The 26,518-nt window shown below is 39.9% G+C and overlaps 1 protein-coding gene across 13 annotated transcripts in view; it reads left to right on the top strand.

Moving 5' to 3' along the window:
* The window catches only part of IQSEC1 (IQ motif and Sec7 domain ArfGEF 1), a 1,490,190-nt gene that overhangs the window by 1,420,118 nt on the left and 43,554 nt on the right, over positions 1-26,518 (top strand). For 9 of the 13 annotated variants that reach the window (XM_073592398.1, XM_073592404.1, XM_073592395.1 and 6 more), the window contains 4 exons: positions 3,735-3,860; positions 5,569-5,668; positions 18,663-18,836; positions 21,619-21,795. In XM_073592398.1, the coding sequence (XP_073448499.1) occupies positions 3,735-3,860; positions 5,569-5,668; positions 18,663-18,836; positions 21,619-21,795 (577 nt within the window). Of the gene's footprint in view, positions 1-3,734; positions 3,861-5,568; positions 5,669-18,662; positions 18,837-21,618; positions 21,796-21,967; positions 22,012-26,518 lie in introns of all 13 variants that reach the window. The other 4 variants (XM_073592399.1, XM_073592397.1, XM_073592405.1 and 1 more) reach the window with 2 other exon arrangements.

Genomic DNA, 26,518 nt, shown 5'->3' with positions numbered 1-26,518 from the left:
TTGTTCTTCTTCGTTAACTGCAGGTTTTCCGTAGTGTTTTACATCCGTGCTGTAAAGATCCTGAATAACATGGTATTTGATTTCAAGCTATTTAGCTCTGTTTACAGTGCCTTGAAAAAGTATTCATACCCCTTGAAATTTTCCACATTTTGTCATGTTTCAACCAAAAACGTAATTGTATTTTATTGGGATTTTATGTGATAGACCAACACAAAGTGGCACATAATTCTGATGTGGAATGATATCTGAAACGTGTGGCGTGCATTTGTATTCAGCCCCCCTGATTTATTATTTTGTAGAACCACCTTTTTCTGCAATTACAGCTGAAAGTCATTTTGGGTATGTCTCTACCAGCTTTGCACATCTAGAGAGTGAAATTTTTGCCCATTCTTCTTTGCAAAATAGCTCAAGCTCTGTCAGATTGGATGGAAAGCATCTGTGAACAGCAAATGGATTTAGGTCTGGACTTTGACTGGGCCAATCGAACACATGAATATGCTTTGATCTAAACCATTCCATTGTAGCTCTGGCTGTATGTTTAGGGTCATTGTCCTGCTGGAAAGTGAACCTCTGCCCCAGTCAAATCTTTTGCAGACTCTAATGCCCTGTACACACGGTCGGATTTTCCGACGGAAAATGTGTGATAGGACCTTGTTGTCGGAAAATCCGACCGTGTGTGGGCTCCATCACACATTTTCCATCGGAATTTCTGACACACAAAGTTTGAGAGCAGGCTATAAAATTTTCCAACAACAAAATCCGTTGTCGGAAATTCCAATCGTGTGTACACAAATCCGACGCACAAAGTGCCACGCATGTTCAGAATAAATTAAGAGACGAAAGCTATTGGCTACTGCCCAGTTTATAGACCCGACGTACGTGTTTTACGTCACCATGTTCAGAACGATTGGATTTTCCGACAACTTTGTGTGACCGTGTGTATGCAAGACTAGTTTGAGCCAACATCCGTCGGAAAAAATCCATGGATTTTGTTGTCGGAATGTCCGATCAGTGTCCGACAGTGTGTACAGGGCATAACTGGTTTTCTTCTAAGATTGTCCTGTATTTGACTCCATCCTTCTTCTCATCAACTCTGACCAGCTTTCCTGTGCTTGCTGAAGAAAAGCATCCCCACAACATGATGCTGCCACCACCATGTTTCACGGTGGGGATGGTGTGTTCAGGGTGATGTGCAGTGTTAGTTTTCCACATATCATTTTGCTTTTAAATCAAAATGTTAAATTTTGGTCTCATCTGACCAGAGCACCTTCTTCCACATATTTGGTATGTCCCCCACATGACTTATCGCAAATTGCAAACAGGACTTCTCCTGGCTTTCTTTCAACAATGGCTTTCTTCTTGCCACTCTTCCATAAAGGCCAGATTTGTGGGGTGCACAACTAATAGTTGTCCTGTGGACAGATTCTCCCACCTGAGCTGTGGATCTCTGCAGGTCCTCCAGAGTTACCATGGGCCTCTTGGCTATTTCTCTGATTAATGCTCTCCTTGCCCGGCCTCAGTTTAGGTGGATGGCCATGTCTTGGTAGGTTTGCAGTTGTGCCATACTCTTTCCATTTCCAGATGATGGATTGAACAGTGCTCTGTGAGATGTTCAAAGCTTGGGATATTTTTGTATAACCTAACCCTGCTTTAAACTTCTCCACAACTTTATCCCTGACCTGTCTGGTGTGTTCCTTGGCCTTCATGATGCTGTTTGTTTACTAAGATTCTCTAACAAACCTCTGAGGGCTTCACAGAACAGCTGTATGAAATTACACACAGGTAGACTCTATTTATTAATTAGGTGAATTCTAAAGGCTATGGGTTCCACTAGATTTTAGTTAGGGGTATCAGAGTAAAGGGGGCTGAATACAAATACACGTCACACTTTTCATATATATATATTTTGAATGAATACCATTTATAATTTTCCTTCCATTTCACATTTATGTGCCACTTTGTGTTGGTCTATCACATAAAATCCCAATAATATACATTTACGTTTTTGGTTGTAACATGACAAAATATGGAAAATTTCAAGGGGTATGAATACTTTTTCAAGACACTGTAGAACACACAGCTGAATCAGAGACAGAAATTAGCTTTGTCCTATCTCCTTATAGCAATACAGCTTTTCAACAGAAAGAGGCAACCAACAAGTACAGTAATGCCGCGTACACACGGTCAGACTTTTCGTCTACAAAAGTCCGACAGCCTGTCCGACAGACTTCCGGCGGACTTTCGGCGGACTTGCGGCGGACTTGCGGCGGACTTGCGGCAGACTTTCTAATGAACGGACTTGCCTACACACGACCACACAAAAGTCCGACGGATTCGTACGTGATGACGTACACCGGACTAAAATAAGGAAGTTCATAGCCAGTAGCCAATAGCTGCCCTAGCGTGGGTTTTTGTCCGTCGGACTAGCACACAGACGAGCGGATTTCGGGGTCCGTCGTAGTTACGACGTAAAGATTTGAAGCATGTTTCAAATCTAAAGTCCGTCGGATTTGAGGCTGAAAAAGTCTGCTGAAAGTCCGGAGAAGCCCACACACGATCGGATTACCAGCCAGCTTTAGTCCGTCAGCGTCCGTTGGACTTTTGTAGACGAAAAGTCCGACCGTGTGTACGCGGCATAATAGTTTTTGGCTTTCTAATAAGAACGTTCTTAAGTGAAACCTATTACAAAGGCAGTTTGAAATGTTTATTAGTAAAATAATAATAAAGATTTAGATTTACCTTTGAATTACAAGGTGACTACAGACAATAGATTAATGTCCCAATCTGTTCTTGGTCAAATGGGGCATGATTGTTGGCCCTACCAGACCATGGCAGACACCCCTTGCCTGGGCTTCCACATGGTAGAGTCATATAACTGGATACAATTCTTTCCAGCCAATAGCTGTTGTTTTCCCCCAGGAAAGACTGGCTCCAGCAATGACTGATAATCATGCTCTCATTTACTTCTCCAGGGGAACAATCACACACACTTGCCTTCAGCAAAATTATATGCTTATACTAAGAGGACCTATGTTATTCATGATATCAGTACCACAGTCCACCACTTGATGGTCTTTCTGTAACTAGATTAGGTAGTACATTCTCATCTGTAGAGGTTTAAAGTGAACCTGTGGCCAGCTTCTGGCTATTCAAGCATTTTCATATTGTTACAAGCAGTAGGTGACCTTTAAAACAAATATTTAGTGAGTTCTGTAGCTACAGGAACTGTGGAGCAATCAGTTCCCAAAGTTGAAACCAGAGGCGCTAAAGTTGTTCAAGTCCCTCTCTCAGCAGTTCGGCATTACCTGTTAGCCTCTCACAGCAGGGACTCTGCAGCCTTTTCGCCTTCTAATTGCTTATGTGAGCATAGAACAGGAGCTCTACGTGGGGCAATAGGGGGGAGCTGAGCTTTTGATATAAGAAGTTGAATACTTTCTGTGCTGCTGCTGCATTCTTTAAAGGATAAATTGCTGTACAGTACCTACAGATACAAAGGTCGGTAAGGGCTTGCTTTAAAACTCAAGTATTGCTTGTTAAAAATGTGTAATTTCTCAAAAATCCATTACCTGACCACAGGTGCGTTTAACGCATAATATTCCTAATTCACCTTAGATCAGGTCAAAATATTGTCATTGCACAGTTGGAAGATGATCCACACTTATAGAATATTGCCTTTTCATTTACTTAATCCTACATGTTTATGGTTTGTGTGTAATATATTTGTCTTGCAACAGGTCCTCTCTTTACCACACCGAAGGTTGGTCTGCTACTGTCGTCTCTTTGAAGTCCCTGATCCAAATAAGCCACAGAAGCTTGGCTTGCATCAGAGAGAAATCTTCCTATTTAATGACCTGCTAGTGGTATGTATTGAATTAATGGGAGTTTATCAAAGGAAATTTCAGTTTCAGGCATATATTAGATAAGATATTAGATTATGAATAGAGTTTGCCAGTGGGACTCGGGCTGGAAGGTATGTACTCTATTTATAAGTAACAAAAAGGCAGATGAGGAATCTTGTGACATTCATTTTACCACTCAAGGCACCTGTTAAAAGTTTTATCACCATAGATTTGGTGCTTTCATCCCTTCTCTCAAAATAGATTTACAGATCAAGGAGATACCTTTTTTGTCTTAATCTGTATGCTTATGAAAACCTCCCACTGATGGCATTGTAAATTATGCTTTGTATAGCTGCAAATATAGATAGTGTTTGGATTCTGTATGGCTGCAGACTGCATTCATTTATTTGTGAGACCAGCCATAGCATTCTGCATTTACCGTTTATATAGATAGTTAGATAACATTTGGAGATTGCAATTGCAGATATCTTACAAAAGCATTACTCTCTCTTGAGTTATCTGATAAATATATTTTAGTCCAGGCAGAAAGGCAGGGCTGTTTGTAGATATCATGCTGCCTAAGGCACAGCTGAATGATGATTTTCACACTGCACCCCCTGTTTCATTTAATACTTTTTTAAACAAATGCGACAAAGCACAAGAGACAGTGTACAGTCTGCTTTACATGCTGGATTTTCAACTGTAAAGCCAGCCACAGATGGTGCGATTTTCTTTCCTGCAACCAGGGGTTGCAGGAAAGAGAATCGCTTGATTCCCCCAACAACACGGTCAGTGTTGATGGGAGAATCCCTCCAACAGAGCTATTGAGTTCTCCCGGCAAGGGGGGGGGGGGGGCCATCCCCGCTGGGAGAACACACAGTGATTATTGCTTGATCGATCAACTTGGGTACAATCAGCCTCCCCATACATGGTTCAAATCTTGGCCGGTCCCTGCTGAACCTCCTGAGATTTGAACCACCTATGGCTGGCTTTAGTACCACCAAATCAAAGAAGGGAGAGATGGCTCTGTGACAAAGTGGCAAAGTGACAACATCTCTTTAAATCTTACCCCCAACCAACTGATACTCACCTTCCCTGTACCCAGATGGTGTCAGAGCTCACACAAGGCTTGATAATATTGCCTCCTATGTTACACTACCGTGTATGAGCCTGAGGATTGGCTTTTCAGGTCCAAGCACTGCATCATGGAAGGAAGTCACATGCTCCCATATGCCCGGAAATACTGGGTATTTCATTGCAGCTGCCAGGGCACAACTAAATTTGGTGTGAGAAAATTTCTGTATGCAAAATTTGACTGCATATGGCCAGATTATGTAATCTGTTGCATGTAAACCGGACTTTTTTGCTCTGTAGTGATGTGCTGAGTTTACCTTCTGGGAAAAGAAGACAACCGTAGCAAAAGCACACCTCCTGAATTTCTGAGATGGGAAAGATGAATGGCTTTTAGAATAGCCAGCACTAAAAATGTCAATTGTAGTAATTTAGATATTGGACAAAAGTTTAATACAATATTACACTTTTGATAGTATATTTATAGTACATAAATAGTACATGGTAGAGATGTATACATGCAAATAATAGGAGGGCAGAGATATTTGGTTTCTAATGAGAAACTGTTGGGAGATATGGTTAGAGGAATGGTCCATAAGAAAAAAAAAAGTATCCTTTCTATTTTTAACATGTTCTACTTTTACTTATTTTATTCTAGGTAACAAAAATCTTCCAAAAGAAGAAAAATTCTGTAACCTACAGCTTCAGACAGTCATTTTCCCTGTATGGAATGCAAGTGATCCTGTTTGAAAATCAGTGTAAGTGTAACAGTACATTATTTAGTTTGCAGCAGATGGAACAAAATTATTAAACATACACCCCCGCCAAAATGAAATATAAAGACTTGAGTCTTGAGAGGATTATGGTAGCTGTCAATGTTGGGATATGTTTCTTGCATTTATTAGAACTGTGGAAGAAGCTACTTGGGTGAGTAGCAAATTGTCATCAACATTACAGAACTAGTTGAACGTCACATTATTGTGAGGCAGTGCTGTGGTGTACCAGGAAAGTCTACTGCTTTTCCATGGTAATCAGGTGATCAGGAAAACCCCCTCATTAACTTGTTAACCTGTGAATAAATCATATGGATTTTGAATCACACCAACTGCAGACTACGTTTCAGTTGTAGAATGTCTGCAATATCAAAAAGAACCATGAAGTTGCACACAGCTACCAATCAGAATAAAACCTGTAATGAACCCAGTTTACATCACAATCTTTTTAGTAGTGCCTCTCTCTATGCCTCTGTTGAAGCAAAAGAGAACTAAGGTGGGACTTTATATGAGGTATGTGCGGCAACATAAATTCAGTCAATATAAAAAACACAATGTTTATTGCTAAATAATAATTGCATGACATGTAAGAAAATGCATTTATAGGTTTGTGTCCATAATGACAACATGTAACAAACATAGTATGTAGAAAACTGGCCACAACAATAAATGATATATTGTATAATAAACATATGACCGCTGCATCAAGATAATACATTGTAGGATAAATATATAACAGCCATCCTAGCTGACACGGACCACCTCAGAAACAGTGTAAAGATAAAATCTGTATATACTGTATAAAACTGGTCTAAACCATCCAGTGAAGATGAGATGCATCCAATAAGCCCTACACGTTTCGTAGATTTATTCCACTCTTTAGGGACAAATGTATTAAATATCTGTGAAAAAACACAAATATATAAAGTAGAAAATAATATTATATAAAGCAATCTAGCCAGGGTGCCTGACAAAAATGAATACTAGCCAAAGGGAGGAGAATGCTTCTCCCTTAGGGTACTTACATATGAGCTAAATATGAAGTGGTGAGATTGCAAGAAAAGTGCCGCTCAAGGCGTCTGCCACGGGAGCTGAGGTACTGGAACCCAAGGAGTGGAGTAGGAGCATGAAAGGTGTATAGTCATATAGGCTCCAATACTATTTCTTACAGTATGTAAGTACCCTAGGAGAGAAGCATTCTCCTCCCTTTGGCTAGCTTTCATTTTTGTCAGACACCCTGGCTAAATTGCTTTATACAATATTTTTTTCTACTTTATTTGTGTCTTTTCACAGATATTTAATGTATTTGCCCCTGAAGAGTGGAATAAATACACAAAACGCGTAGGTCTTATTGGATGCATCTCATCTTCATTGGATGGTTTGGACCAGTTTTATATATACAGATTTTACCTTTTTTACTGTTTCTGAGGTAGTCCATGTCAGCTAGGATGGCTGTTATATATTTACCCTACAATGTATTAACTTAATGCAGCGGTCATATGTTTATTATACAATATATCATTTATTGTTGTTGCCAGTTTTCTACATATTCTGTTTGTTACATGTTGTCATTATGGATACAAACCTAGGAATTCATTTTCTTACATGTTATGCAATTATTATTAAGCAATAAACATTGTGTTTTTTATATTGACTGCGTTTATGTTGCCGCACATACCTCATATAAAGTCCCACCTTAGTTCTCTTTTGTTTCTACTGAATCAGTGATGGAGACGTATTCACATACGTTTCATACAAAGTCCCACCAAGTCCCCGCCCCCTCCCCTCCCCCCCCTTTCTTTCTATGCCACTGTTCACAATTGTAGACTGTGATGTAGCACCTACCACCTTTTAGGCTCTAAGGTCTCCTTCCAATTTCCTTCTTGCTATGCATTTTTGCTGACAGACAACATTTAACCCCTCTTAAGAGACACTTTCCCCAAAATGAGATATCAGATTGCATGATAGAAAAGGACTTTTTGGGCTGCAGCTTCTCATGAATATTCCTTCCGTACCTGGCTGCTTTTATTAGGGCCTGTGTCAAAGGGCGTTTCTTAGCGCTCAAACTGCTTTTCCTCCTGTATAAGTCAATGGGAATGCATAGGCAACTTGAAGCAGGTTGATGCAGCTTAGAAAGAAGGGCAAATGCAGCTGTCAATGAGCATTAATAGCTTGTCAAGTGAATCTCAAATTCAGGCTAAAAACAAGTTGTATTTGCCTATCAACACAAGCCCTTATGGCCTGTACACACGTACGATAATCTGATCGTTAGTACACAGCATTCAAGAGCCAGTTACGAATGGCTTTTTTTGCTCTATTGGATTGTGGACTGTGGTTATATCACATGGTTTAGTCACTGCTGTTACTCATATATTTAAAGGTACCACTGACACTAGCGTGGTTTTTTAAGTATATTTTACAATGTGAAATTATCCGATGGGACAAGCATGAAAATGTTTCTTGTACGATACCAGTGCAATTTTTGTTTAATCAGTACAGTTGTCGTTCTAAAATATTGTACGATACAAATACACTACAACACATTACATCGCTTCCAAATTTTTATTCTGTCATATGAGAATTTTCATATCTTTAGTAAATTCTTCATTTTCGATTATGAGACTAGCATGCAAAAAAAACGGATGATCATTCGTCCCATAACCTCATTGTGTGTACCAGGCAGTAGACTGGGCATATTTTCCAGAAGTAGCATGCTTTTACTTGTGATTGTATACAGTGAGGGAAAAAAGTATTTGATCCCCTGCTGATTTTGTACGTTTGCCCACTGACAAAGAAATGATCAGTCTAAAATTTTAATGGTAGGTTTATTTTAACAGTGAGAGACAGAATAAAAACACAAATATCCAGAAAAACTCATTTTATAAAAGTTATAAATTGATTTGCATTTTAATGAGTGAAATAAGTATTCAATTCCCTATCAATCAGTAAGATTTCTGGCTCACAGGTGTCTTCTATACAATTAACGAGCTGAGATTAGGAGCACTCTCTCTAAGCGCCAGTTCACACTTGTGCAATGCGGGAACCCTTTGAATTCACTGTGGGTTACCGCGTCACACCCAACTCACACGGCAGTTCACACTGCCATATGGGAACTACTGGTAGTGTCAATAAAATGTTAATGACACCCCCATTTCAGCTCGCATATCGCACTGCAAATTGACAGTTCAGACATGAATCAGATCGCATGGGTGATCTGATTCTGGTGTGGAAAAAAAAAAAAAAGGGTCCGAATGCGATGCAATATCAGCAATACTATCTGTATGGCTGAAATCGCATCGCACAGACATCAAATGTGATTTGCAGTGCGGTGCGAATCACATGCGATCTCGCGGAGGGCACTGGTGTGAACTGGCAGTAAAAGACACCTGTCCACAGAAGCAATCAATCAATCAGATTCCAATATCTCCACCATGGCCAAGACCAAAGAGCTGTCCAAGGATTCCAGGGATAAGATTGTAGACCTGCACAAGGCTGGAATGGGCTACAAGACCATCACTAAGCAGCGGGGTAAGAGGGTGACAACAGTTGGTGCGATTATTCGCAAATGGAAGAAACACAAAATAACTGTCAATCTTCCTCGGTCTGGAATGCATGCAAGATCTCACCTCGTGGAGTTATCATGAGAACGGTGAATAATCAGCCCAGAACTACATGGGAGAATCTTGTCAATGATCTCAAGGCAGCTGGGACCATTGTAACCAAGAAAACAATTGGTGGCATACTAGGACGTGAAGGACTGAAATCCTGCAGCGACCACAAGGTTCCCCTGCTCAAGAAAGCACATGTACAGGCCCGTCTGGGTATTCCAATATGACAGTGACCCAAAACACATGGCTAAGGCAACAAAGGAGTGGCTCAAGAAGAAGCACATTGAGATCCTGGCCTAGCCAGTCTCCAGACCTTAATCCCATAGAAAATATGTGGAGGGAGCCGAAGGTTCAAGTTACCAAACGTCAACCTCAAAACCTTAATGACTTGAAGAGGATCTGCAAGAACGCATCATTCATTCAGAGTAAATTCATTCTGTTAGTGAAAAAGTCAATCTTCCACTGCGGCAGATGTCTTAAAGTTCTCAATGAACTGAGAGGGAGCTGATGAGCACTCTCATAGTTCATTGATCTTCCTGGACTTCAGTAACTGTCTTCCTGTACAGGAGGTATGGGCAGACAAAATGCACTTTTTTACCTGCAAAAAATGTGTGTTTATTTTTTTCTGAACTTATCCTTTAAAGCGCACTTTTCCTGACCATCATTGTTTAGAGACCTAATCCGCATTAAGCTAAATAAGAAACCTATCTCCCCAAGGAGTAGTTTTAGAACACAACAGGATGTACTCAAGGGCTGCGGACAGTATTGATGGAAATACAGCTTCTCTTTATTAAAGGTAACACATTATGTTGGTAGTTTTTCTGGGACAAATACAAATGCATCACTTTTCATTAAGTACATTTACATTTTTAACTGGAGGAATACCTAGCAGTGCTAGTTCCCCGTCAGCTAACTGAACTAACAATACCCAGAGTCCCAGAAAATAAATCTTGCTGTGCTTCATCTGCTTTTTTTTTTTTAGTCAAGGAAAGACAAATGGGTCTGAGTCCCCCAATATAAGGTTCCTGTTAGCTTTTTTGATGAAGGAATCCCTTTCCAATGGACATTATCAAGAGAAATGGACACTGCTCTGCTTAAAACAGGAAATTCTGCTAATAGAATGCACAGCATGAGTCCAGGAGTGTGTACACATTTCAAACCACTAATGTCATGGTCATATAGCAAAATGGTATGCAACATTCCACCATCATTATTCCAAGACCGATTTGTGCAACAATGCAGTATGTAGCCTAAGTCAGCATGAATTCATTTCTGCTATCATAGTCACTTCAGTGATGAAACAAAAATAGGTGATTTGTCATCTACCTTCAATTTTGGATGCTCTTATAGTTTTGTGTTGCTTACTTGAGAAACATTTGGGATACGTATGCCCCTTGAATCTTATAAAGGTGGCCCCATGCTGAACCTTATACGAAAGTTCTCTGGCTTGCTAAAGTTAACAACCTCCGGGACATGGTAGACTTTACAGCCACACTGTACAATAAGGAAGAGTTGTTCACTGAAACTTGGAGACCCTGGAACTAGTTTGTGTATACCGACACCTACCTCAGTGAGCTGTCCAACTCTTTGTGAGCCCCTGCCCACCCTGTCCTTACCCAGGAGAGTGGTGCCCTTATGTTCCCTTGCCCCTCCTTTCCCTCCCCCCTCTCTTGTCCTCGCCCCCCTTCCTTGCTTTTTTTTGCCACATCCTGTCTGCTCAAAGCACTTCCATCCATATTCCTCCCCAACCTCTGTCGACCCTTTCGAGTGACAACCAGTCCCATACCTGCTAATCTACTATGCCCTTAAAAGGTTTTTTACCTAGTGTCCACCCACCCTATTTATTTCCAGTTATTGGCAGCATTGCTCCAGTTTCTTAACCATGTTCTTAACGTATGTTGCTTGGTTTGATGCTCCCTCTTAGATAAATGATAATACTGGTTTCATTATTGGCAAGATAAGTCTACGTGACTGTCTTTAGTTAAGTTTTGGTATTGGACTGTTGTGTTGGCCTTTTTTTTTTTTTTCACTGATTACTGTTCTGCCAGTTATTGTCTGTCCTTTACATTCAAGATAGTATTGATGCTATGACTATAAGTATATGGTCAATGTTTGTATGTTCATGCACAAAACAAGGTCCATAAAGACATGGGTGAGTGAGTTTGGGGTGGAGGAACTTGACTGGCCTGCACAGAGTCCTGACCTCAACCCGCTAGAACACCTCGGGGATGACTTTGAGCCGAGACTGCGAACCAGGCCTTCTTGTCCAACATCGGTGCCTGACCTCACAAATGTGCTTCTGGAAGAATGGTCAAACCTTCCCATAAACATACTCCTAAGCCTTGTGGACAGCTTTCCCAGAAGAGTTGAAGCTGTTAACGATGCAAAGGGTGGGCCAACTCAATATTGAACCCTACAGATTAAGACTGGGATGCCATTAAAGTTCTTGAGCGTGTAAAGGCAGACGTCCCAATACTTTTGGTAATATACTGTATAACGGATCCCATGTGCTATCAAACGTCTTAGTTTATTTATGAAGAACAGATGAGTTTGTCATTGACCATAATCCAGTTAAGCTTATTCTTTACATAGTCAAGAGGAACCACCGACTGTTTCCAATATTTAGCAAAACACAAAAACCGCCAAAAACATATACTGTATGTGATTCATTTCACTGACTTTCTGGGAACCATTTATCAGGTAGTTTTTGAACGAGGACCAGCTCCAGGGATCTACGTATATTTACTCCCTTCACCGAGTAAATAAGTTTAAATATCTGAATCCAAAATCTGGACACTTTAGGGCATTGCCACCATACGTGATGCATAGTTCCCATCTGGCCGCGACACCGAAAACAAATGGGCGATGTGGACAAGTACTTTTTTGCAAGCCTGGTAGTGACCGAGTACTAATGTAGAAGTGTTTTAGAATTAGATTCTATTTATGTTGTATTAGTGGATAATTTAGATAAAGCATAAGCAAGATCTTGCCACTCAAGATAATTCAGAGGTAAGATTCAGGTCCCATTCCCACAGATTAATGTAAGGAAGCTTGGAATTCAGATTGGGGGCACTTATTTTAAGGGAAAATTATGTTTTTTTCCAGTAATTTTTTTCAAATAATAAGTAAAAAAAGGAGCACTCAGAGAGAGCAGGCAGCTCGCATATAAAAGGTCAATATATAAAACCCCCTGCAAATATGGATAATAAATGCAGTGCCACAAACTGAAGTCAAATGTGAACAACAATCAATCTCTACTGTGTTTAACAAATTAAATAAGTGAATAAATATATAAAATTCCATCAATTCACCAAATATGTTAAGAATTATATAAATAACAAAAGTTCATGAAGACTGTATAAGCATGCAAACGATTCTGGCTTACACCAGTTCATCTGTATTTTATCCTGTGTGTATATGTGATCCAGACTGTGGATATCACCATCACTCCGTATTCACAAGAAGAAATGGCTGCACTAGCAGCATTAGCACTCTATAAACAAATATATGGAGACTCCGGTCCTTTTAAATAGCAGCCAGCTTAAATAGACTTCTCCAGTAGAGGCAGTAATGGGAGTTATAGCTATGTGAAAAAAAAGCTCACCACCTGGATCCAAATGAAGGGATCATAATGTAGTATTTACCATATTTAAAACCGTATGTGTTCCAACTGAATGACGGCATAAAATGATGAAAAATGCTACTCAAACCCATATGAGTGACCGCAGCGTTGCATGTTGACATCACGCCGCCGCATCGATCTCAAGCTGGAAAGATCACTAAAGAATGCAGTGAGAACACTAACTTGCTACTGCTGGCTGTTGTTGTCGCCCCCATCACTTCTCCCTTAATAGCATGCAAAATTCTGCAGCATTTCAGCCAGCAAGGGAGCTAAAAACCTTAAAGCTGAACTCGCAGAAACTTTAATTTAGCCTTTGCAGAGAGCAGTAGCCCTCCAACTACAGACTGCCTGCAGAAAACCCCAAGCGGGGGGCCAGCATAAGACCAGTCACCCTGCACAAGGAGACAGAGCAGCATTGACAGGCCTTTATTACAGGAAGATCCTGCGCAGTAGCAAACTTTCCCAGTGTTTACTGCACAGCTCTGGAAGACGTACACAGAGCACAAGATTCAAGTAAGAATACACATGCCTCTTGTATTCAGACAATATACGCTTATCCTGGAGTTCAGCTTTAGGAGAACTCAATTTGTTAATGTGAATTTGCTGACTTTAATTCACTTGTTTCCAAAGCACAAGCCCAGGCATTTACTGACCTTAGGGAAAATTTTATCAGCTGCTCATAGTGGAGAACAATTTGGTTTGGGCTGTGTGCTTCTAATTTCTCTTTCTTAAAGCTGATGATGCCTGTTTTGTGGTTGGTTTGACAATGATGGAGGAGATTCATTTCCACAAGACATGTGATGTTTCAACAACAGGCCTAGTAATTTGTTTTTCACTTGAAAGCTGCACTGCATGTTTCTGCAGAAATATAGACACCAGAAACACACAAGATGGGAAAAAATATGCCGTTGATGTGCTTTATTGTTTTCATCTAATTTTAGATCACTAGCAAATCTTACATTTCCTCCCATAAGAAAGGCTGTGGATTGGTTTATCTATTCTATATACATATGTACTTGGAACATACTTAATATTTGTATAAAGGATATTACTTTGATATTCATGATGTAAAGATGTATCAATAACATTGAGGGCTCGTTCACACCATTTATATTGGGATGCACTGGGCAACCTCGCCCAGCACAGACGCAACACAAAACAATTTGCCTTGTTTTCTACAGAGTCAGGTCACGCCACTGCGTTGTGTGGTGTGCTGAAAAAAAGTACTGCAAGTTCAGCGCTGCATGTTGGATTGCAAGCTACCGCATTACAATGTTTCTGCAGTGAATAGAACTGAATGGAATGTGACTTGTGCATTAAACACAGCTTACTGGTGTGAATTGGCCCTTAATTACAGGCAGATATAATATACACCAATTACTGTGTATGTTATGCAATCATTAAAAAGTTCATTCAGATACTATAAATACTTGATTGCATATTTATATTAAGTGGTAGGACCTCTGCGCTACTAAATAAACGTGTTAGACAATCAAAGTGTGTAAAATCATAAAAGTGGTGCTGCAAAATCAATAGTGCTCACTGAATCACTATGAAAATATATGTTATAAAAAGGATTTCGCGCAAACACATATAGTGAATAATAAATGTTGGCTGATAAATCACATGAGTGGTGTACAACCAATAAAAAGAATAATAAAAGTGTCCAATAGTGATGAAAAGTGAAGGCTTCTAGTTTCCAGTAAGACAATTCAGTGATAAAACAACTGGATGATAAGCTTCCAGCTATACTCAGTGGTCAAATAAATTCCTTTCCTTTATAAAAGGTCTCCCATTGCCCTTACCTTAAAGGGCTTAGGATAAAGCCTTAGTGTAGATAAAAGGTGATGGTCTAGGAGTAGTTGGAAGGTGTCCACTGGTTATGGTTCCTGGCGAGTAGATGCTTTAGCCGCTTTGTTTGCTAGGACAGATAGCTGCAGGGGACATTTCACAGTTTTATATTAGCCTTTCTGTAATTTTCTATGCAGTAGGGCTTATAGGAAAAGAAGGCAAAGTCACAATGCAAAAGAAAAGCAACAGGATTGTTTGAATGTTGGTCCCTGCGGTAGCTTATACTCATCTTCCCTTCCCACCCCATTGCTCTGTTTACTGCTGCTAGCAAGGAGAAAGAACCCCTTGTAAGCTACTTGTCAATCCACCTCAGAGCTTACACAGGGCTGAGCACTCCTTCCTACACCCATGTGACTTTGCTGGTACCTGAGCAACCATGTGCCAAGCACCAGCACTGTTACATGGGAGGAGGAGGAGGAGTGATATGCTTCCCCTTCGGTCTGTTTCTTGACATAAGTGAAGAGAAATTACATGTATGAGAAGTATTTGACTCCTTCACATGTGTCAGTGCTGGTGCTTGGCAATTGGCAGCTCTGGCACCCAGCACTGTCACATGGCAGTGGAAGAACAAGTCCTAAATTCAGCCCTGTGTAAGGTATGACTGGGATCAACTCAGAGCTTATAAAGGGCTTCTCTTTCTCGCTTTCATTGGTAAATGTACCAGCAGGGGAGTGAAGAGAAAGTGAATATAAGCTGTTGTGCCCCAAATAGGCAAAGTACAAGTTCAATGTAAACAAATCTGAAAGTATACTAATTTATGGAGGAAGACAGGCAATTGGCATATTTGAAACAGTTGTTATATAGTGAGACGTTTAAAAATGGCAAAGAATAAAGCTGGCCACACACATATACTTTTCATTCTTTTGTTATATTCTGACAACCAGCCCCACTAAACAGTGCTTTAATCAGTTTTCCACCTAGCTCCTTTGTTAAAAGTTGATAGCAAAATTGTCTTTTGTCGATCTGGGTATTTATCCACCATTGGAGTGAATTGCATCTGATTTATTATTATTATTGTTATTATACAGGATTTATATAGCGCCAAGAGTTTACGTAGCGCTTTACAACTTTAAGGTAGACAGTACAAATACAATACACTTTAATACAGTAGGAATCAGAGGGCCCTGCTCCTTAGAGCTTACAATCTAAGAGGGAAGGTCAAGAAATACAAGAGGTAATAACAGTGGGTGATGTGCTGATTGAGAAGATAAATGTACAGTTGTTAGGTAGGGGCCAGATAGGCTTCTCTGAAGAGATGAGTTTTCAGGGATCGTCTGAAAGTGGATAAAGTAGGAGAAAATCGGACGGATTGGGGTAGAGCATTCCAGAGGATGGGAGAGGCTCTGCAGAAGTCCTGAAGGCGAGCATGGGATGAGGTGACAAGGGAGTTTGAGAGCAGGAGGTCTTGGGAGGAGCGAAGAGAACGATTAGGTTGGTATTTTGAGACTAGGTTAGAGATGTAGCTGGGGTCCAGGTTGTGGATGGCTTTTTAAGTTATAGTTAGTATCTTGAATTTAATTCGGTGACTGAGTGGCAGCCAATGGAGGGATTGGCAGAGGGGTGTAGCAGACGCTGAGCGGTTTATGAGGTGGATGAGCCTGGCAGCGGCGTTCATGATGGTCTGAAGTGGGCATAGCCTATTTAGAGGTAAGCCAATGAGGAGGGAGTTGCAGTAGTCGAGGCGGGAGATGACCAGGGATTGGATTAGAAGCTTTGTGGTGACATTGGTTAGGAAGGGGCGTATCTAGCATGAATGATTTAGCATGAATTCAGTGCATGTATGGCCACCTTAAAGTGTTACTAAACCCAGGACCCTGCATTCACTATATCTGGTCTCCCACAGTATAGAGAACATGGAAATGCAATCATTTTAGTAGATATAAACTGATAAATACCTTTTCTCATCAGCAGTATATAGCAGTCTTGTGACTTCTATCAGTGCCTGGTTAAAGCTTGTAGGAGGAGTTTTCATACTGCACTGGCTGACCTATCAGGATGCAGGACCCCTGACCCATGGTCTGGACAGTGCTGATTGGCCCTGTGCTGATCACATGCACTCTCCCAAGAAAACTCTCTAGCAATACACACCAAACTGAGCATGTGCAGCCTGACTCCAGTAACTCTGTCTTATCCAGACATGTTTTGGAGACAGTGCAAGAAGAAGAGGATCTGTGCATACAGGATCAAACAGCCTTTTTACACAATGCAGTGGATTAACCCCTTAGGTTCCACAATGAGTATAACAAGCATGCTTTACTGCATATACAGACTGATTTTACTGTTGTGGGTTTAATAACACTTTAAGATTTTGTGGCCTTACACAAGAATGTTTTTTCTCTGTTTCTTTATCTGTGTACCTGTTGGCCTGTCTGTCATCTGTGTTCTACCTCTGGCTATCTAACATTGTCATCCAGACCCACAAGTCTTTCAGTAAGTGCTAGCTAATATATTGCATATTCATTCTGGCCTTGTGATGTAATGCAAATAAGTGAAAAGCCACATTTTATATGGAGCAGATTAGATTCTCTGCCTTCACGTTGTTCAGAGTCTGACAGATTGCACAGGAGAATAGTTAATGTTTTCCTCACAATTCACACATTTCTCTTTTGGGATTTTGAAGTTGGGATGACACAGCAAGCTGCTATAACATGACATCTGCTGCCTCTCGGGCATTTATGACAGATTTATGGGCATCCCATAATGTATGGATGATCCGCTAAAACATTAACATTATAGTTCTGAAGTGAGCAGAATTAACACATGTCTTAGGTGCTCAAAGAAAAGCTGTAACAGGCAGTCACTCCCTTACCTCTTAGCTATAGAGAACAAAAACAGATGTGATAAGCTGCCAAGAGGTTCATGAATTACACAAGACAGATTCATCTCTCCTGCCTTCACATTCCCGGCAACTGTCAGCAATAATAAGTAGAAAAAATGGGGAATAAAGGGAAGGATATGAAGACTTGTTATTTCTTCATTCAAGAAAACAACCAGCTACACAATATTTATATTAAATGGGACCTGTAAAGAAAGAGATATGAAATTTGCGATGGTTGGCTTTCATTTTTAAAGGTGTAGGCATCAAAGCTTCCATTTTAAATCTGATTTGGAACAAGCATGCAGGATAAAAGTGTGACTTTTAAGACTTGCTGGCTGCAGGCTTGATCCAGGCATTTGGCACAGTAGGGTTGATTTAATAACAAGGGAATAGTTATTGTTCACTTTGCAAAGTAAATGTTCCTTAGTAAGCAAGGTTAAGCTGTGTCCATTTTGAATATCCAATCATTCACAAGATTTTTTTTTTTTCCTTGCAGATGATTGATGAATAATTGAAGTAAACACAGCTTAGTCTTATTTACTAAGTCTTTCCAAGTGATCAGCTTCTATTCATGACGTAAAATAATGCCTTGAGGTGGAATCACCCTTGGAGGCAGCACTATAAAAAAAAAATGAGCCCAACACTTCCTACTTTTTTTTTTACTTAAAATATTTATTTTATTTATTAATTTGTTATGCTCATGACAGGTGAGACTCTGCCTCACCTGCCTCCCCTGACTGCATGTCCCTGCTGTGTATATATATAATTTTTTTTTGTTTTCATATATGCTCATCCAGGAGTGCAGAGGTTTCCCATGGTGGATGCACTTAGCATTACTAATGGACTTTTAACCAGTCAACAAAGTCACCAAAGTGTGTGGAATGGACGACTCTACATCAGGAATTGGGGACAGTCACACTCACAATAGAAAATCATTGTTAGTTGATTTTAAAGTGTTATGGGAAGCACTAAATGCAAAAAAAACCTAAACATCCCTGAACACATACAGCTTCAAGCAGTAGTCCAAAAATGTTATTTCTGATAATTCTTGTTCCTAACACAACTGTTTTCCCATTACAGACTATCCAAATGGCATTCGTCTCACATCAGCAATTCCAGGAGCTGACATTAAGGTTCTGATTAACTTTAATGCTCCAAATCCACAAGATCGCAAGAAGTTCACTGACGATTTAAGAGAGTCCATTGCAGAGGTTCAAGAAATGGAAAAGTACAGAATAGAGAGTAAGTACAAAGGTATATACCCTATGCATTTATTCAAGAAAATACATTTAATCTTCCACAACTTATTTTAAAAGGCATAAAATACTAAATATAGTACATTTATTATGGATCTTTGTTATAGGTAAGATAAATCAGCATATACATTTCAATGCATCTACTAATTTTTCTCACCCTCGCAGGATTCTGTAAAAGTGGGAAAAGTGCCTGCAACAGTCAATTAGTGGCTTCCATCATTTAGGGGTTTGCAGCCAAGCGGGGGTACAAAATGCGTAAATTGATGGCGCTATATAAGTACCTGAAATAAAAAAATAAATAAATATACAGTTGTGTTCAAAATAATATCAGTTAAGCATAACTAGCCAGATCAATCACTGTTTTTGGTATTTAATTATATTTCTACATGCCAAATAATTTACTAGTAGGTATAGTAGAGTAATAGAAAACCAACAGACCCAACATGACATGCATGCTGCTGATTTTGTGTAATTAAATCATTAATTGAAAGGGGTGTGTTCAAAATAATAGCAATGTGGAGGTCAACTAGTGAGGTAATTCAGTCTTTGAAAAAACAGGTGTCAAACAGGTGGCCCTTATTTAACTACTTGATGCCCGCGCTATAGCTGAAAGACAGCTGATCACTTGATGTAAACAGAAGCTGATAATCTACTTTTTTTTTTCCTCACACTGATAGCGTGAGGAGAAAAAAATAAAGCAGATTGCTGGCTTCTGTAAAAGGGACATCGGTACCACACAGTCACCATCAGTGCTGCTAACGAGTGCCCACCAGTGCCACTTACCAGTGCGCATCAGTACTGCTAACAAGTGCCCATCAGTGCTGCCAATCAGTGCCTATTAGTGCCCTTCAGTGCCATCTACCAGTTCCGCCTTATCAGTGCCGATCAGTGCAGCCTATCAGTGCCCATCAGTGCAGCCTCATCAGCACACATCAATGAAGAGGAAAAAATACCGGTCTTTTTTTGTTTATTCAGCAAAAAATAAAAAACCTAGTGGTGATTAAATACCACCCAAAGCTGAAAGCTGAAAATTGGCCTGGGCAGGAAGGGGATATATGTGCCCAGTAAGCAAGTGGTTAAGGACGAAGGAATGTTGTACATGCTGGGTATAGTGCATTTTTCTTGGAAAATCTGAGTAAAATGGTTTGTTCTAGACATTGTTCAGAAGAACAGCGTACTTTGATTAAAAAGTTAATTGGAGAGGGGAAAACATGTAAAGAAGAAATACAGAAACTGATAGACTGCTCAGGACTGATGAAAGCAAGATCATTCTTTTTGGGTCTAGGGGCCGCAGACAGTTTGTCTGATGACCCCCAAATACCGAATTCAAGCCACAGTATATTGTGAAGACAGTGAAGCATGGTGGCGCAAGCATCATGATATAGGGATGTTTCTCATACTATGGTGTTGGGCCTATTTATCGCATACCAGGGATCATGGATCAGTTTGAATACATCAAAATACTTGAAAAGGTCATGTTGCCTTATGCTGAAGAATAAATGCCCTTGAAATGGGTGTTTCAACAAGACAATGGCCCCAAACACACCAGTAAGCAAGCAGTATCTTGGTTCCAGACCAACAAGATTTAAGTTATGGAGTGGCCAGCCCAATCCCCAGACCTTAATCCAATAGAAAACATGTGGGGTGACAACAAAATTGCTGTTTCTGAGGTAAAACTAAGAAATGCAGAGGAACTGTGGAATGTATTGCAATTGTCCTGGCCTGGAATACCTGTTCACAGGTGCCAGAAGTTGATCGACTCCATGCAACACGGACATGAAACAGAAAAAGTGGTTATTCAGCTAAATATTAGTTCACAGGAAAGCTAAATCTTTAAGCATTTTTCTGTTTATACAGTTAGGCTACTTTCACACTGAGGCACTTTAGGGGCGCTATAGCGCTAAAAATAGCGTTTGCAAAGCGCATGTAAAGCGCCTCTCCTGTCACTCCAGTGTGAAAGCCCACGGGCTTTCACACTGGAGCGGTGCGCTGGCAGGGTGCTAAAAAAAATCCTGCAAGCAGCATGTTTGAGGCGCATTAGGTGTATACACCGCTCCTAAAGCGCCCCTGCCCATTGAAATCAATGGGCAGCACTGGCAAAGGGCCGCTGCAGTGGCGCTTTGCGGTCGCTTTTAACCCTTTTTCAGCCACTAGCGGGGGTTAAAAGCGCCCCGCTAGCGGCCGAACAGCGCTCCTAAAACGACAGTAATGCGCCACTAAAAATAGCGGCGCTTTACTGCCGACAACCCTGCGCCTCAGTGTGAAAGTGCCCTAAATGTTTGAGTTTGTAAAGAGAAATGCAGACACTGCTATTTTTGGAAAAGCATAATATTCCTTTTTTTTTCACTTTCTGTAAAGTAATACATTTTAAACTTTTTTCTTCATGTTTTGATTTGGAATAGACTGTGCAGTGTTCCCAAAGCATTTGCCTTTATGCAAATAAAAGCTATTATAAGGATTTTGAGCTTTACTCACTTTTTTAAACACACTACTGTTATTTTGAACACAACTGTGTGTATATATATATATATATATATATATATATATATATATATATATCTCTCTATATCAATATCATCACTTTAGGTATAGTTTCTAGACTGGAGTGAACACTAGGTTCATTTATGCTTCGCTAACTGCAAACTTTTCCTAAATACTTGAAGAGGAACTTGCAGCATTGGGGACAGTGCATCAATTAACACTGGAATATAAAAAAAAAAAAATTAAAATCACAGCTAATACAGCTAATGTCCTTTGTATTTTTATTCTGTTTGTTTTAGCGGAGTTAGAAAAGCAGAAGGGGGTAGTGCGTCCGAGCATGTCTCAGTGTTCCAGCTTGAAAAAGGAGTCTGGTAATGGCACTTTGAATCGGACATGTCTTGATGACAGTTACGCCACAGGGGAGGGCCTGAAACGCAGTGCCCTGAGCAGCTCCCTTAGGGACCTCTCTGAAGCAGGTAAGAAACTTTATATCATACCTGGTTATGAGCTTAATATACACAAATATGTATATTCAATCTAAATATACCATCATTTGTGATGTATACAGCCGTAACCCTGAAATGAGACTATTGATTTGGTTTATTTGCTTTTTTGTTGTTTATTATTTTGAAAACTGAACCATTGTAGATTACTATGTATACTTGTAACGGAGAGTGAAGACAGTGGAAAGCGTAAGTGGAAACTGTAGAATTAGAAGCAGACAGACCCAGGTCCATGTTACAGTTGCTTCCTGTGAATCCTTTGCTTTTGTGTACCCTTGCATTACATTCGATGAATGAAATGGAGTGAAGCCCATCTAAATTCACAGCAGCTCTACATTGCAGTGCAGTAGAAGATACTCGTCCTGTTTCATGATGCCTCCATATTTCATTAGCTACAATTATGTTACAGCATCTACCTCCATTAGATTACTGAAACATGGACCATTATCTTCTACTGCCATTAAAAGAGTTTTACACCTAAAATAGTATATTATGAAGTGTATCCAGCACAAATTCAGGAAGGATATTTAACATATGCAAACAGAAATATCATTTGGAAAATAGTAACTAAAAGCTTAGAAGATGACAGATTTTCTCTACTCTGTTGTAGTAATCAGTGGGCCCCATATAATGCCAAAATAAACCCTCGCTAATTATTACTGTAATTCAGTCAGGCTGCATATACAGTAATAAATATGGAGCATTCTTAACCGCTAAATACTACAGCAGGGGTTATAATAACCTGTGCCAGTGACATCTAGGAGAGTTGAACCATCATCTTGACTCTCCAGTGGTCAGACATACCCCATAAAGACTATTCCAATCAACAGTACTGTTTAGGGAGTGAGAGCGCTGTTGATTAGATAAGTGTTCAGGGAAAGTTTTTCAGACTATTTCTTTGTGTAAGAGAGCTGCATTCTGACTTTTTTTTTTTTGCTGTGGTATTTTAGCCCGTGCTGCAGTACATAGCAGTCAAAAAAAAAAAATCTTATATTTATTACTGCATTGCAGTAATACATAGCAGGGGTTCATTTGGGCTTTAACAATTGTTCCTGGTGGAGGGACTGCTTCAACTTAGTGTTGTCTGTATCACACAAAAAAATGCTATCTTTCACTCTCCAATACTGCACCAGAAGATGAAAATCAACATCTGTTTAAACATTATGGACAGCATTATGTCTGAAATTGTTCTTCCATCAGACATAATTAAATTGGACCTGGTAAAATCTGGTGTAGTTTATTTGCCTCAAGTATAGTGCATGCTTCCCTGACTAACATGTAAAAACACTGTAATGCCCTGTACACACGGTCGGATTTTCCAACGGAAAATGTGTGATAGGACCTTGTTGTCGGAAATTCCGACCGTGTGTAGGCTCCATCACACATTTTCCATCGGATTTTCCGACACACAAAGTTTGAGAGCAGGCTATAAAATTTTCCGACAACAAAATCCGTTGTCGGAAATTCCGATCGTGTGTACACAAATCCGACGGACAAAGTGCCACGCATGCTCAGAATAAATTAAGAGACGAAAGCTATTGGCTACTGCCCCATTTATAGTCCCGACGTATGTGCTTTACGTCACCGCGTTCAGAACGATCGGATTTTCCGATAACTTTGTGTGACCGTGTGTATGCAAAACAAGTTTGAGCCAACATCCGTCAGAAAAAATCCATGGACTTTGTTGTTGGAATGTCCGATCAATGTCTGACCGTGTGTACAGGGCATAACAGTTTAAAATGACCTTAAATTTGTTTAATCTATAATGGTGTAAAAAGAAGTAGGAATTTAGTGTTAGTAAGTTTATGAAGCACTGCTGTAGGATAGGCAGTTTTCCTGTAGACCACGTCATAAAACAACCAGGAATGCATTTTAGTATTCTACCCTAAGCCTTATGTTTTAATCTTTCCATTCTCCCTGCCTTCATAAGGTTTCATCCATACTCATGTTCAGTCATTCATTCTACAAACCTTTCAGCAATTCATCAACATCAATTTTCTGTTATCCATTCCTCATGCCATCCACTCATATTATAATGGTTCAGGTAGCCAAAATCCACATGAAATGCTCCACATTTGATTGAAACCTTTTACTACTCATACCATATAGAAAAGGATGTGCAGACCAGAGTACCCCTCAATAGCGACCTACTTTTACTTTATAATAGTGTTGTGATGATATTTCTTGTAAGCCAGGTTTGTAGTTAGTAGTGCAGTAGGCATAAAGCCATAAGTCCTTTTACTTCTGCTGTGTTAACACTTGTTTGTTTTACCCTTGTCGCGCTCATGGCGTTAAGGGGGTATTGTAAAAGATGGCTTTGAAGGGGAAAGTGTGTTTTTGAAATGAAAATGAGCAGCAAAAAATGGTTAACATTGAATGCAGGATTGGACAAGATTAGCACATATTTTATAACAAGCTGTGGGAAGCAAAAAAAGACATATTTACGTTTTGTTCCTCTATCAATTGCAAGAGCCATAGAAGAACAAACCAGGAAATCGATGAATAAGATATTACTGTTGACAACAAGACAACAAGCCCTTTCACTCTATCTCCTATCAGCTCATTTACTGAGTGTTCCTATAAGGTCTTCAGCTTACACATTCAACGTGATCTATTAATGGAGAGGGTGGATCTACTGTATCAATCATCTGACATCCACCATTCAAAGATCTGATTCATTCGTAGAAGCTGTAGCAATGGCTTCAATGAATGAGGGACCTGGGCAGAAAAGGCAGACAAAATATGGCATGCTTGGTGAGTTGCTGTCACAGCCCACCTCACCAGACAATTGCAGGGATGGGGGCATCAGAGGAGGAAGTTTTTAGTGAAAGAAGAACACATCAGCACAAGGGACACACCTCACTCAAGTTAAGTAATGTCCCTTGTGCTGATTTTGTATTTTTTGTTTTAGGTAAACATTAAAGTGTATCTAAACCCAAAAACTAAAATGTAATATATTGTAGCTTACATGTTTTTAGTTGTGGTGGCTGCATTCGTTTTTTTTCTGGCTTTTTGCCTTTATTTTACCTGGTATTCATGTGAATAAAACAATTCCTGTCTTTGAAACCTAAGTATTCTGACAATCGTGATTCATTCTGTGCTTTGAATAGACCCACAGATGCTAGTGTATTTTAAAAGTACAGTTATCCTTTAGCGCGGACCTGAATTCTGGAAGCTGTACCCTCATAGACAAACAGGGCAAATGACTAGTCACCAGTGTTGCCTGTAGGTGCCCTGCAGCTGACCTTTTCCTCATTGATGACTTCCAATTTCTTGTTCTGCATTCTGTCTCTGTGTGAAGGCTGCCATTTTGGTAGAGGAAAAGGCTTTGCTTTCTCATGTTCGTGCTTCTGCCATGGTGATTGGTGATCTGATGGCGGGTAGAGGAATATTCAAGAAGCAGCAGGAAAGATGCAGAAAGCACAGATCTACAGAATGGATAAAATAAGACCTCTTTATGGAGTTAAGGTCTTCAGGTACAGCTTCCTCTCCAACACAAAAAATAGTAGTGATATCACCAAATCTCACTCCAAATCTTGCAAGATTAGTATGCAACGAAAGCAGTGCCTTTTAAACTGCAGATATACAGTTATGAGGCTGTAGACACAAGACAAAGGGTGGATTTTTCAGTATGCTGCTTTGGGCACAGTTAACATCTCAAGATGTTCCCTATACCATAGCAAACTTTCACTGTAATGCTGCGTACACATGATCGGATTTTCTGACAACAAATGTTCGATGGGAGCTTGTTGTCAGAAATTCCGACCGTGTGTAGGCTCTATCAGACATTTTTTGTCGGAATTTCCGACAACAAAAAATTGAGAGCTGGATCTCAAATTTTCTGACAACAAAATCCGTTGTCGGAAATTCTGAGCGTGTGTACACAATTCCGACGCACAAAATTCCACGCATGCTCTGAATCAAGTACGAGACGGAAGCGATTGGTCTGGTAAAACTAGCGTTTGTAATGGAGATAGCACATTTGTCACAATGCAAATTTTTAAATCTTTCAATGCAGCGCATTTTCTTCTTCTTTATAATGCTAGAATAATGAAGTTGTTTTGCAGCTGATATTCACACAGAGTTCTGACAAACTGATTTCTTTCTGATTTCTTGTGATCTCATGAATAATTTTTTTTTTTCGCCAGATCTCCAGAATAATGTTTTTAATTTTTGTTTTTATAGTAATCTCCTTTTTTTTTTGGAAATCAAGATCTCCTGTTTTTTTTTTTCTAGTGATCTCCATAATATTTTTTTTTTCGTTTTGTGTGTCAAGTTACCACAACACCATTATTATCTTGTATTTTTTAACCTCAAGGAGTTTGTTTGGTGTTGGTGTCCCTTGTCAATTTGACATTGTATTTTTGAAATGTACCTGCCTACTCACAAACAAACTGTCCTTTTTTAATTATAACACATAGCCAATGATTTAAGAAAAAATATACATTTATTAGGGGTCATAATAAAAATAAAGAGGAAGGCAATGCTGGATAAACTGGTGAAATTAGTGAAGCCTTTGTACCACAGGGCACACATCAACTATTTGACAGGCAAAATTGGGAGCCTGAGGAGTCCATTTAATAGGGAACACAATCCAGTCCAGGACTCCAAGAGATCAGGAACAGCAGCAGATGACATATGTCCCCAGGCTGTGGTCTTACTCAACCTGCGTCTTTTGCCAGACCAGACCGAACCC

This window comes from Aquarana catesbeiana, linkage group LG07 (assembly GCF_042186555.1).
Source record: "Aquarana catesbeiana isolate 2022-GZ linkage group LG07, ASM4218655v1, whole genome shotgun sequence".
Taxonomy (NCBI): Eukaryota; Metazoa; Chordata; class Amphibia; order Anura; family Ranidae; genus Aquarana; species Aquarana catesbeiana.
The sequence above is the reverse complement of the archived record's forward strand: the minus strand, read 5'-3'. Positions and strand labels throughout refer to the sequence as shown.